This window comes from Anomaloglossus baeobatrachus, chromosome 6 (genome assembly GCF_048569485.1).
Source record: "Anomaloglossus baeobatrachus isolate aAnoBae1 chromosome 6, aAnoBae1.hap1, whole genome shotgun sequence".
Lineage (NCBI taxonomy): Eukaryota > Metazoa > Chordata > Amphibia > Anura > Aromobatidae > Anomaloglossus > Anomaloglossus baeobatrachus.
The window spans coordinates 492,756,579-492,770,690 of record NC_134358.1 but is presented as its reverse complement, the minus strand read 5'-3'; the positions used below and the strand labels follow the sequence as shown (position 1 = coordinate 492,770,690).

The window sequence follows — 14,112 nt, the reverse complement described above, 5'->3', positions numbered from 1 at the left end:
CTCTTAATATTCATTCTATGGATAAATGAATGACGTCCCCGTTTAACAGCTAAATATGGAGCCTGCCGGCTGTTTTCCTGCCTGTCAGCACATCTGAGCTGATGATAACACAGTCATAGTCTTCTAAAGGGATATTTCCTATCTTACTCAACCTGAGAAATACAACAAAAAATTTCTTTGAAAAGTGTTTTCGCTTATCTGATTCGGCTTTATGAATTCTGGATTTTATGTCTGGGAAAGTTAATGTTTCATGTCCGTCTCCTCCAAATCAAAGACCAGAAGTTTGGGAAAGAATAAAAGAATAAACTAGCAAATATTATTTCAGAGACTGATAAAAAGAGAATACATTAAATGTCTTTAAATGATAGAAAGAAGGATAGATAGATAGATAGATAGATAGATAAAAGATGGATACCATAGATCGATAAATAGATAGATAGATAGATAGATAGAGGAAGGGATAGATAGACAGATAGATAATGGATAGATAGATAGATAATAGATAGAAGATGGATACCATAGATAGATAGATAGATAGATGGATAGAGAGAGAGAGATAGATAGATAGATAGATGGATATAGGGATAGATGGATAGATAGAAGATGGATACCATAGATCGATAGATGGATAGATATGATAGATAGAGATAGATTCCATAGATAGATAGATAGATAGATAATCAATAGATATATAAAAAATAGATAGATAGATAATAGATAGATACCATAGATAGGTCGATAGATAGCTAGAAAATAGATAAATATATAGATAGAAGATAGACAGAGGGATACCGTAGATAGATAGATACGATAGGTAGATAATCAATAAATTGATCAAAAAAATAGATAGATAATAGATAGATAATCAATAGATAGATAGATGGATAAGTTAGATAGATAGATAGAGGGATAGATAGATGGATAAGTTAGATAGATAGATAGAGGGATAGATAGATGGATAAGTTAGATAGATAGATAGAGGGATAGATAGATGGATAAGTTAGATAGATAGATAGAGGGATAGATAGATGGATAAGTTAGATAGATAGATAGATAGATAGATAGATAGATAGGTAAATAGATAGATATATAGATAGATAGATAGGTAGATAGGTAGATAGATAGATAGATAGATAGATATTGCAATCCTTTGTGAAATTAAGGGACAATGATGGCATAAGTTAGATACTTATCTTTTTCTTTTGTTGGTTGAAGTTGTCTATGATCACACCAATGAAAAGGTTCAGAGTAAAGAAAGATCCAAAAATAATGAATATGACAAAGTACAGGTACATGTACTTATTGGTTTCATATATTGGCTGTTGCTCGGTCTAGAAGAAAACAAAAAGCATAAAAAATCCAAAAGATCAGTCAATAATATAACACACAATACAACATAAAAAACATTTTGGAATAGTGTTATAGAGATTAGTGATGAGCGGTTCCGTGGAGGTTCGGTTCGCCGGCAGCAAATGAGCCAAGCCTTTACTGGCTCGAGCTTGAATGGAACCCAGGAGCAAGTAACTGATTGGCCGTTTGAGGCTCCGCCCACATACTGCCAGCCATAAGCAGATCACTTCCAATAATGCTGTTGTTACCCCCCAGTGATCAAACACTGCAAGCGGCCCACACAGGGCTGAGCACCAAGCGTATCTGAGCACAGCGTTCCTCGCGCGAGTTTTGTTCGCACATAAACCACCCGAACCATGATTTTTTTCAAGTTGGTGTACGGTTCAAAAATCGAACCTCAGGTTCGTTTATCTCTAATAGAGATGTACAGTAGAAAGCACCTGACTGTTTTCTGCCATCACTTTTTTACATATTTAGTACAGTAAAGCTTCAAGAGGAACCTCAAGACCCACCTCTTCCAACAAGCCTACAACCTACAATAACCCTCAGTCCAGTAGACCACTGCGCAACCAGCTCTGTCCTCACCTATTGTACCATCACCCATCCCCTGTAGACTGTGAGCCCTCGCGGGCAGGGTCCTCTCTCCTCCTATACTAGTCTGTTATGTACTGTTAATGATTGTTGTACGTATACCCTCTTTCACTGTAAAGTGCCATGGAATAAATGGCGCTATAAAAATAAATAATAATAATAATAATACAAGACATTGAGTATTATGCCCCACTGATAAAACTGATCATTAGGATAGGTTCATTAAACCGTATTTTCTTCCGAACACAACGGTCCGATTATGGTAATCAGACTCAGTCTGGCTCTGATCGGAGTTTGATCAGAGTGGGATCAGTTTTTCTTAGATGTGGAAAAGAATAACAAAAAAAAGTTTTTTCATCTTCTCCATTCTGTCAGTCCATGAAAATCAGTACGATTATTTTCATGGACCCATAGACTTGAATGGTCGTGTGCTTTCCAATTCTTGGAGGAAAATTGTGTATGCTGGTATTCAGACATGTTCACTGCCTCATTGAATAACGTTGGTCCTAGTGCCATATTTTGTCAGATCCCACTAAAGTACAGTGAAAAAAGTATGATGGCTTGATGGCATATTGACTCTTTCTCTTTCTTTCTTATTTCATAGTGTAATAAATGCTATATCATGTAACACCAGCCAAATCTATTCCAAGAAGAAAATTATACACCATCACTTTTTAATGTATTTATTTGTTTATTCATTTTAATTTTAAGATACATATAGTCTAGTCATCAGGCTTTTGGTATGTAATCTGAGAGCAGCGTGGTGTAGGGTCAGAGACACAGATGTGTCACTAAATGGGCTGTGTTTTGTTGTTTCAATAAAATCAGTGTTTTATCAGCAAGCGATTCTAAGTAATGGACTAGGTATCTCATGCCTCCTGATCCTACCCCACCCCCACCACTGATTAGCAGCTTTGTGTCCATATACAACGTACACAGAAAGCTGCCAGTCAGTGATGTGGACGTGATCTACACAGCTCCGCATTCCAAGCTCTATTTATTCTGCAGCAGAGAATATCGTGATACTATCACTACTGCTTCAACCAGTAAACTAAAGACCGCTTTACACGCGGTGATTTATCGTGCGTTCGCATGTACGATCGCACCCGCCCTCATCGTTTGTGCGATACGGGCAATTTGTTGCCCGTGTTGCACAAACTCGGTAACCCCCGTCACACGCACTTACCTCCCGAACGACCTCACTGTGGACGGCAAATATCCTCTTCCTGAAGGGGGAGGGACGTTCGGCATCACAGCGACGTCACACAGCGGCCGGCCAATAGAAATGGAGGGGCGGAGATGAGAGGGACGTAACATCCCGCCCACCTCCTTCCTTCCGCATTGCCGGCAGGAAGCAGGTAAGCTGTGTTCATTGTTCCCTGGGTGTCACACGGAGCGACGTGTGCTGCCTCAGGAATGATGAACAACCGACGCGCAGAAGGACGTGCGATTTTTTGAAAATGAGCGACGTGTCAATGAGCAACGATAAGGTGAGTATTTTTGCTCGTTCACAGTTGCTCATTTGTGTTACACGCTACGATATGTCAAACGAGGCCGGATGTGCGTCACTAACGACGTGACCCCGCCAACATATCACCCGATATATCGTAGCGTGTAAAGCGGCCTTTAGTGATAAATCACTGGCATCAGGGTTTCTGTCTCTGCCTCATGTTCCTGTCAGATTACATAGAAAAACCTTTCTGTTGACCATAACAAGGGCCACAATATTTTTCATTGTTTTTATTATTGGAGCTGTAGAAGTACTTTGTTTTTGTTTGGTTTTGGTTTTTTTTGCATCATTAAATGCAGATTTTCTGGGAGGGAAAAAATGTTCTACACTTTCTTTTTTTACATTATGTACAAGTCCCACAAGGGTACCTGATAGATAACAGCTGAAGTCAGGACTTTTCATAGCTTTTTGCACATCCCTTTATTCAATAATTTTTCCCTGTCATTTCTCATTATTATACAATTTAATTTATGGACATCTATGGTTTGATTTTTTTGCCTGTGTGGATTGGATGGGTTATTACCGACAACTGGTGGGAAATTCATATCAATAACACCTTTAAAACTATATTTACTCAGAAAATTGGTGACATGTTCATTAATTATCTCTTTCAAAAGTGTATTAACAGGAAGCCAATAAGGCCATGCTTTAGGCTAAGGCCGGAGTCACACTTGTGAGAGACTCGTGCAAGTCTTGCATCACATCACCCGACATGGCCTACAGCTCTCCGGACAGGAGCATCTCAGCTGCATAGAAATACATGCAGCTGACCCACTCCTGTCAGGAGTGTGTGGCCATGCTGGGTGATGCGATGTGAGACTTGCGCGAGTCTCTCGCAAGTGTGACTCCAGCCTAACAGGTTAAGTGGCAGACCTGAGGGCTATTGTTAGGCCTTGTTCACACATTGAGTATTTGGTGAGTATTATACATCAGTATTTGAAAGACAAAATCAAGAGCAGAACAATCAAAGGAAAGGTTTAATAGAAACACGGGCACCACCTCTGCACTTTTCAACCACTCCTGGTTTTGGCTTATTTTACAATATTGATGTAAAATATTCACCGAATACTCCATGTGGCCTTATGGTCCAACTGTTGTGTCAATTCAAAGGCACCCCATAATTGCATTGATTGGTCACTGATAGACTTAAGCGGGCTTTACACGCTACGATATTTCTAGCAATTGCTAGCGATATCGTACACAAAAGCACCCGCCCCGTCGTGCATGCGATATCGTGTGATCGCTACCGCAGCGAACATTATCGCTACGGCAGCGTCACACGCACTTACCTGGTCGGCGTCGACGCTGTGACTGCCGAACAATCCCTCCCTCAAGGGGGAGGTGTGTTCGGCGTCACCGCGACGTCACTAAGCGGCCGGCCAATCAAAGCAGAGGGGCGGAGATGAGCGGGACGAACATCCCGCCCACCTCCTTCCTTTCTAGTTGCGGGCAGGACGCAGGTAAGGTGAAGTTCCTCGCTCCTGCGGTGTCACACACAGCGATGTGTGCTGCCGCAGGAACGAGGAACAACATCTATAAACAAACATTAACAATTTTTGGTTTTAGGATGACCTCTCCATGGTGAACGATTTTCACCACTTTGGAGGACATTTAAGGTCGCTGGTAAGTGTTACACGCTACGATACCGTTAATGACGCCGGATGTGCGTCACTAACGACGTGACCCCGACGATAAAACATTAACGATATCGTAGCGGGTAAAGCCCCCTTTAAGGGTGCTTTACACGCTGCGACATCGCTAGCAATTGCTAGCGATGTCGCGAGAATTAGCACCTGCCCCCGTCGTTGGTGCGATATGTGGTGATTGCTGCCGTAGCGAACATTACCGCTACGGCAGCGTCACACGCACATACCTGTTCTGCGACGTCGCTGTGTCCGCCGAACAATCCCTCATTCAAGGGGGAGATGCGTTCGGCATCACAGCGACGTCACACGGCAGCCGTCCAATAGCAGAGGAGGGGCGGAGATGAGCGGCCGGAACATGCCGCCCACCTCCTTCATTCCTCATTGCCGGTGGACGGAGGTAAGGAGATGATCGTCGCTCCTGCGGTGTCACACATAGAGAGTGTGCTGCCGCAGGAACGAGGAACAACCTCACTACGTACGAGATAACAATTTTTGGTAAATGAACGACCTCTCATATACCAACGATTTTTGACTTTTTTGCGATCGTTTAAGGTCGCTCCTGCCTGTCACACGCTGCGATGTCGCTAACGGCGCCGGATGTGCGTCACAAACACCATGACTCCGACGATATATCGTTAGCGATGTCGCAGGGTATAAATGGCCCTTTACAGAGGGAAACTCCTTGTTAAGTGCCCAGGTTGCTGTTAAAGGGAACCTGTCAGGTGCAATATGCACCCAGAACCACGAAATCTCTGTGTGCATATTACTAATCCCTGCCTAACTGTAGAAAAAGTATTTCTAAAGATCTTTTATCTTATGCTAATGAGCGTGGTGACTAGTCCCAAGGGCGTTATATCCCCCCGACTAGTCCGCCCTCTTAGCATGTTTTCACACCCACAGTGACGTGCTAACATGCTATTCAATGCAGCGTTACCAGTGTGCGCTGTGACCGCGCTTCTGAATGTGGTGTACTTCTGGTCATGCACAGTATGAAGCTGGGTACCGGCTTCTGAGAGGTCTGCTGCGCATGACCAGAAGTGCCCGGCATTCAGAAGCATGGTCACATCGAACACAGGTACACGCGTCACCAATGGTGATGCTGCATTGAATAGCATGTTAGTACGTCCCTGTGGGTGTGCTAACATGCTAAGTGGGCAGACTAGTCGGGTAATATATAGTAAAAAGTTCACTGCACTCTCCAGGAATTTTCATGCAAAATTGTGAATTTATTAAAGTAGACAGATGGTGGACAGTAGAAGGCAAGGGGATTAGCGACAACAAACGTTTCGACCTGTATGGTCTTTATCAGAGAATATCGTTGAAAGTGGGCAGACTAGTCGGGGAATATAACACCCTTGCGACTAGTCCCTGCGCTCATTAACATAAGATAGTAAATCTTTAGAAATACTTTTTTTTAAAGATCTCTTTATCTATGCTAGTGTATACAGGGACAGTTAGGCAGGGATTAGCAATATGCACCCAGAACTGCTCGTGGTTTTGGGTGCATATTGCACCTGATAGGTTCCCTTTAACCAAGCTTAGCAGATGAACAGCCAAGAACAGAGCTTCCTCTGATCCGGGACAATAAAGCTGGAACTCAGCTGCTATAATATGAAGCCAGACTTAGTCCTGGGTTTATAATATCGGCTACTGAATCAAACACAAAAAATAGTAATTAAAAGAAACAGACACAGTAAATCCCTATACACTTCTATGTGTGTCTTCCTATAGTTCTGGACAAACCAGTGCTATAATATGCCTGTGTGCACGAGGCCTGAGAGTCATCATTAGTCGTGTTTGTTTTCAATGGCTAATCACTACGAGAAATGTAACATTTAATTCCTAATTAGTTAAATCTGTTTAAATAAATCATTTTATATTAATGAGCTTGTCCTGACAAGTCCAAATCAACCCACTCTATATCATCTGGAAAATAAATTGTGCTAATTAAAACCCTGTGTCAATCGGGGGAGAAGGAGAGACGCGAGTGATATATAGAAGCCAGTCCATTTACCACTTAGAATATAATGGCACAGGACCACCGAGTGTGAGCGAGACAGACAGCTAGAGATTTAATTGTTTTACTAATGTTTTACATTAACCAGAACATTTCTTGGTGCCATTATTGCTTGTAGAATATTTTTTGATTATTATTTAGGAGAATGGTCTTTGGAATGAAGCATAAGACTCTGAGGCCAAACCATTACTGTATTTCACATTAATTGGCTTTAATAATGAGCTACGTCTCATATTTCAGCAACTTTTTTAATTATTGTTCTTTCCAATATGTGCAGTGAACATCCACTTATTTTCACGAAGAATGGAGGAGTTTTGTGATCGAGTACAACCGCGTATCAATCAATCTAATATTGGTACAATTATCGCAGTACACATGTCCAGGACTAACGGGAGAATTTAGAAGATGATTACTGAAAGGAACGGTCTTGTTTGGAAAACCTATCTTTTAATACCCCGATAAAGAGTCTTGGTTAAAGGGTTGGGCTCTTAAGAATAAATATCAGAAATTGTATAATATAGCAATATTCATATTTTACTAAGATACTTCCGTGCATAGGTCTGCATAGTTTTTTGGATACTCACTCTTGTACTGAAAGTCTTCTATCCATCCATAGCAATCTAGTCTAAAATCTCGAGGAAGCATTATCCAACTTTAGCTGTTTTAAAGGGAACCTGTCAGGTCCAATATGTATCCAACACCACGAGCAGTTCTGGGTGCATATTGCTATTCCCTGCCTAAGGCAGGACTCAGACGAGCGTAGCGACAGCACCGGATGCGATATGCTAATGACTCTGCTGCGAGCGTGAGCAGTGTCATGCGACTGTGATCCGATCCTGCAATCAGGTCACAGCTGTGTGAGTGTGGGCGCTGCGGAGGAGAGGGAGGGGTTAATACCCCATCTCCTCCATTGTCAGCCTGTGCGTATATCGCACTGCACTGGGATAACATCTGAGTGCAGTCCAATGTATCTCTCACACCCACCTATTCTCTTGAATGGGTGCAAGGGATACGGCTCTAGTAGAAAATCGCAGCATGCTGCCGCTTTTCTCGCACCCAGAATCTGTATATGAGAAAAGCTGACCAACTGCTCTTCATCATTGACTAACATAGGTCCGAGTGCAATGCGAGATTTTCTCACATTGCACTCGTCCGATTTTCACGCTCGTGTGAGCGTACCCTATCTGTCCCTATATACACTAGCATAGATAAAGAGAACTTTAGAAAAAGTATTTCTAAAGATCCTTTATGATATGCTAATGAACGTAGGGAGTAGTTGCAAGGGTGTTAGTTCCCCCGACTAGTTCGCCCTCTTAGCATGTTGGTACGCCCACAGGGGTGTGCTAACATGCTATTCAATGCCCAGCATCATCGGCAGTGACGCGCATACCTGTGTCCATTATCAAAGCCTCAGATGCTAGGTTTAGGCTCAGTGCACATGATCAGAAGCCCCCGGCACTTTCAGTGCGCATGACTGGAATTGCAGTGACTTCTAATCATGCGCAATGACCCTAAACCCGGCGTCTGAGGCAGTGACAAGAGACACAGGTACATGCATCACCTCCGATGATGCTGGGCAATGGGTATTAAATAGCATGTTAGCACCCCCTGAGAGTGGACTAGTCAAGGGAAATAATGAACTTGCGACTATTCCCTGCGCTCATTTGCATATCATAAAGGATTTTTAAAAACACATTTTCTAATGATCTTTATATCTTTGCTAGTGTATAAAGGAACAGTTAGGCAGGGATTAGCAATATGCACCCAGAACTGCTCATGGTTCTGGGTGCATATTGGATCTGACAGGTTCCCTTTAAAGTCCTGATTGCAAAACCACAGTCGATAGCGCACTGTACTTCAATGGATAAGACTAAGCGATGTATCTGCGCACAAGCTTCTTCATCTGCCACCAACTTACGGATGAGAACTCCCTGATGCCATAGTTGTTAATGTCATGGATTTCCTGGTCCATCAAAGCTTAAAGGGGTATGGTGTTTGTAAACCTCATTCAAAAGTGGGTGATACAGGGTGGATTGGGGCATTGTTGGAGGGGGTAGGGTACTATGGTGTAGAGAGGGGGCAAAGTTGGGGATGGGTCTTAAATGTTCCTATAAATGTTGAAATCTATGGCACAGAGGCTTGCCATCAAGGAGATATGCTTTAAAAAATGCCATATACTGGTAGGAACATATATATTGCTTTATTACACAATTTATAATATTGGTCTTAAAGGCCCACCTCCTTCCATTGTTCTGACCATCATCAATTAGAAACCGCTAAAAAAGCATCTCTCTATTTCTTTCTCTGGATCACCAGGCACATGGATGGATTAAACTATCACCACTGATTTCAATGGGCATTATGTAATACATCATTCACCCTGTGGCGGCACTGTAGGTTACATTTATTATTTGCTGTAAGTTTCTCCCACAGATTATAGCCATTTTAACCCTTTCACGACCATGGACGGATATATCCGTCATGGAGCGTGTCCCGTTAAGCCCCCCCGGCGGCGGTCGGCACACATATCAGCTGTTTTCAACAGCTGACGCGTGCCTGCATGTTGCGAGTGGAATCGCTTCCACTCGCAACATTTAACCCCTTAAATCTCGCTGCCAAAGTCTGGCAGCAAGATCTATATGCACGCGGCCATGATTTTTACTTACCGCCGCCCCCACCGGAAGTCACGTGCGTGATCACGTGACTTTCGGTGGTTGCCATCGTAGCACAGGGTCATGTGATGACACCTGCATCTATGAAGTTTCACTTTCGTTTTCCCTCGGCCGCGAGCAGAGAGAAACAGAAAGTGACTGAATCTGCTGTTTACAGCTGTATAGTTGTGATCAGCAGATAGATAAGAGCGATCGGATTGCTGATCGCTATAGCCCCCTAGGAGGACTAGTAAAATAAAAAAAAGTAAAACAAAAAGTTTTAAAAAATTAAAAAAAAAAACAAAAAAACCTAAAAGTTCAAATCACCCCCCTTTCGCCCCATTGAAAATTAAAGGGTTAAAAAATAAATAAATATACACATATTTGGTATCGCTGCGTTCAGAAATGCCCGATCTATCAAAATATAAAATCAATTAATCTGATTGGTAAACGGCGTAGTGGCAAAAAAATTCCAAATGCCAAAATTACGTTTTTTGGTCGCCGCAAGTTTTACGCAAAATGCAATAACAGGCGATCAAAACGTAGCATCTGCGCAAAAATGGTACCATTAGAAACGACAGCTCGAGACGCAAAAAATAAGCAATCACTGAGCCATAGATCCCAAAAAATGAGAACGCTACGTGTTTCGGAAAATGGCGCAAAACGTGCGCCACTTTTATTGGACAAGCTTGTGAATTTTTTTAACCCCTTAGATACAAGTAAACATATACATGTTTCGAGTCTACAAATTCGCACTGACCTCAGGCATCATACCCACACATCAGTTTTACCATATAGTGAACACTGTGAATAAACATCCCAAAAACTATTGTGCCATCACACTTTTTTTGCAGTTTTTCCACACTTGGAATTTTTTTGCTGTTTTCCAGTACCCCATATGGTAAAACTTATGGTTTCATTTAAAAGTACAACTTGTCCCGCAAAAAACAAGCCCTCATATGGCAAGATTGACGGAAAAATAAAAAAAGTTACGGCTCTCGGAAGAGAAGAAGGAAAGCAAAAAACAAAAACGCAAAAACGGAAAGTGCCCCGGGGCTGAAGGGGTTAATGATCAGTGAACCCCCAACCATTCCAAATGTAGGACATGCTACAAATCTTGTCCATCTGCTATTACATTTAGGCCTACGTGATCTGCGCAGCTACTATGTGAGCAAACCTCATACGGGTTTATGTTTGAGAGCCAAATCATGTAGGTTCTGAATATGGTGCTGATGCAATTCACAAGTATCAATACTATATAAATACATATGTATGAAATTGAAAAACATAGTCATAAACATGACACATACTACCATAGCATTTATAAAAAGCAATTTTTTAAAGGGAATCTGTCACCAGTTTTTTGTTATGTAATCTGAGAGTAACATGATGTAGAGACAGAAAGCCTGATTCCAGTGATGTATCACTTACTGATCTGCTTGGTGTAGTTTTGATAAAATCACAGTTTTAAATGCTAAAAATCTTGCAGTTCTCTGAATGCTGAGCTCTGTAAAACCCCACCCACACCACTGATTGGCAGCTTTATGTGTACCTTGTGCATAGGCTGAAGCTGCTAATCAGTGAGGGGGCAGAGTTACATAGAGTAGGAGGCATGGCAGGAGACAAATAGTCCTCTAGTGATAATTTCCTGCTGATAAAACACTGATTTTCTTGAAAATACAACAAGGAGCCTAGTAAGTGAAACATCCCAAGAATCAGGGTCTCTGCCCCAACACCATACTGCTCTCAGATTAAATAGCAAAAGCATGTTCATAGATTCCCTTTAAACTTGAATAGTTCACTAAATTGCAGAGTTCCTAATGAGACTACTACAGATATACTGACCTCTGCACGTGAGTCAACGGCAGCATACATGATATCCATCCATCCTTTAAATGTTGCCTAAAGCAAAAAAAAATAGAATTTAGTCCAATATGGAATTTATTGTAAACCTGTATGTTTCCACTTGTATTGTTTTTTGCTACATCTGATGGCTGTACACAATAGCCTTCACAATAATGGATAGCGTCTGGCCATTGGACATATTTTCGGACCCAACGTCAGGGCTCACTTCACAAAAGCTCTTTACATTACCATTTCATATCCAATTTACAATGGTGGCCAGGTCTTTGGCAAAAAAAAAAAAGTGTGTACAAAGCCTCCTATTCTGTTTTCAAGAGGAAACAGCTGTGTCCCGCCACAAGGGAGAAACGCAGAACAATAAGGAAATAAAACACGTTGTCAGAAGGCCAGCAAAGTATCACCATGTCTGCACACGACATATTGCAGTAATTAGCACCGGTTCTGTGTCTATGTAAATAATGCATTTCTGGGGCGCTATGTCATGACTGGCAATGCTTCAGCACTGGCTACTAAATCCCAGCAATGAGATGATCAGGCCGAGGCGCACATAACATTGCTACATCACTGCCGAGGACCAGAACATCCAATATGAAGGCTGCAAATATGACGGAAAATTGGCACAAACCAGACTTGCTTTTTGGTAAAATAATAGAAACATACAGTATATACAAAGTGTATAAACATAAATTGTCCCAAGAACTTCAAGAAATTTATTGTACTCGTAAAAACTGTTGGAAAATGAACAAATAAACATAAAATGTATCTCTTCTTTTTCACGCTTTCACTCACATTTGCGGTTTATGAGCATTTGTTGCAGCTCTTTTGTCATGTATAGATTTTTGTGATTATTACTGTAACATATTTTACTATACTGAAAAAAAAATATGAAAAAAACTGAAGAAAAATAATACACCCCGAAAACTTAAGACGCTTTCACATTGCGTTATTACCTACGTTCACTGGTCCCGCCGGACCTTCTGTCTCAGCCCCCCACAAAACGGTTTTCGGACGCATGCGCCGACGGGGCCATTTATGATAATGGTGCAGGCGGAGTCTACTACGTCTGGGTGTCCGCCTGCAGAAAGCGTAGATGCCCAAAAATGATGCACGATAGAGCACATGGTTATTCCGTCTACACCAGTATAGTCAATGGTCCCGTCAGTTCAGATGGAAGCCCTGATGGAACCAGAGAATGTAGATTATAATTTAGTGTGAAATAGGCCTAAGTTAAAATGTGGATTCATTCTGTGAGATGCTGAGGAGAGAAGTACTAGAGAACAGGTATGTTTCCGCTCGGTTCATTTCATATGCCTCCATGTACTGACTGTGGAGCGGTTGGTCCATGCAAATGGGCTGGGAAAGTTATATCTGGCTCAGCAAGAAGTTAGTCACTGAAGCCTGTTTATTTCAGTGTAATTTTGGGCTCGGTTTTTCCTGGAGCAATCAGTAGGAATGGCAGTGGGACTGGTTGCTCCCTTCTCCACATTCAATCCAGGTTGTGATTCCTCACCGGATCAGCTGAAATAATCAGGAGGCATTCAGAACAAAGAGACTACTGAGGAGAGCAGGACAGGCTCATGGCTGCTGGTGCTGAGACTCCATACCTCCACTGGCTGTGCTGAGGAACCCACACAGTAAGAGAATACTGTTTTGTTTGTTACATAGGTTTATTTTGTAGTTAGCATTCTGTTGTTAGTTAGTGGCCAGATGGCCTAAAGCGGGCTTTACACGCTACGACATCGCTTAAGTGATCTCATTGGGGTCACGAAATTTGTGATGCACATCCGGTCGCTTTAGCGATGCCGTTGCATGTGACACCTATGAGCGATTTTTCATCGTCGCAAAAACGTGAAAAATTGCTCAGCGGTGACATGGGGGTCCATTCTCAAATATCGTTACTGCAGCAGTAACAAAGTTGTTCCTCGTTCTTGCGGCAGCACACATCGCTCCGTGTGACACCGCAGGAACGAGGAACCTCTCCTTACCTGCCTTCCGGCCACAATGCGGAAGGAAGGAGGTGGGCGGGATGTTATGTCCCGCTCATCTCCGCCCCTCCGCTTCTATTGGGTGGTGGTTCAGTGACGTTGCTGTGACGTCGCTGTGACACTGAACGAACTGCCCCCTTAGAAAGGAGGCAGTTCGCCGGTCACAACGACGTCGCAGGGAAGGTAAGTCCGTGTGACGAGTCCGGGCGATGTTGTGCGACACGGACAGCGATTGGCCACTGTCGCACAACCGATGGGGGCGGGTACGCACGCTGGAGATATCATTACCGATATCGCAGTGTGTAAAGTTGCCTTTAGACATTATTTTCCTGGTTTTGCATGTGTAACACTGAGAGATAAGTGTACACAATAAACACGGCAGTGGCCGTATCTGTGTGGAAAATGCCAGTCTGCTGCTGTCATCTGTGAATCCATAGCCACTTGCTTGGACCAAAGCAAAGATCCCAGCTGAGCTATATCCCCTGTCTCACATTTCTAA

At 42.5% G+C, this 14,112-nt stretch overlaps 1 protein-coding gene across 4 annotated transcripts in view; it reads right to left on the bottom strand.

Moving 5' to 3' along the window:
* Positions 1-14,112, bottom strand: part of LOC142243464 (sodium channel protein type 5 subunit alpha-like) — a 587,685-nt gene that overhangs the window by 32,340 nt on the left and 541,233 nt on the right. For 3 of the 4 annotated variants that reach the window (XM_075315409.1, XM_075315410.1, XM_075315408.1), the window contains exons 24-25: positions 11,611-11,667; positions 1,167-1,331 (exon numbers count right to left, since the gene is read on the bottom strand). In XM_075315409.1, coding sequence (XP_075171524.1) covers positions 1,182-1,331; positions 11,611-11,667 — 207 coding nt within the window. In that variant the 3' untranslated portion in view covers positions 1,167-1,181. Of the gene's footprint in view, positions 1-1,166; positions 1,332-11,610; positions 11,668-14,112 lie in introns of those variants that run through there. The other variant, XM_075315411.1, reaches the window with a different exon arrangement.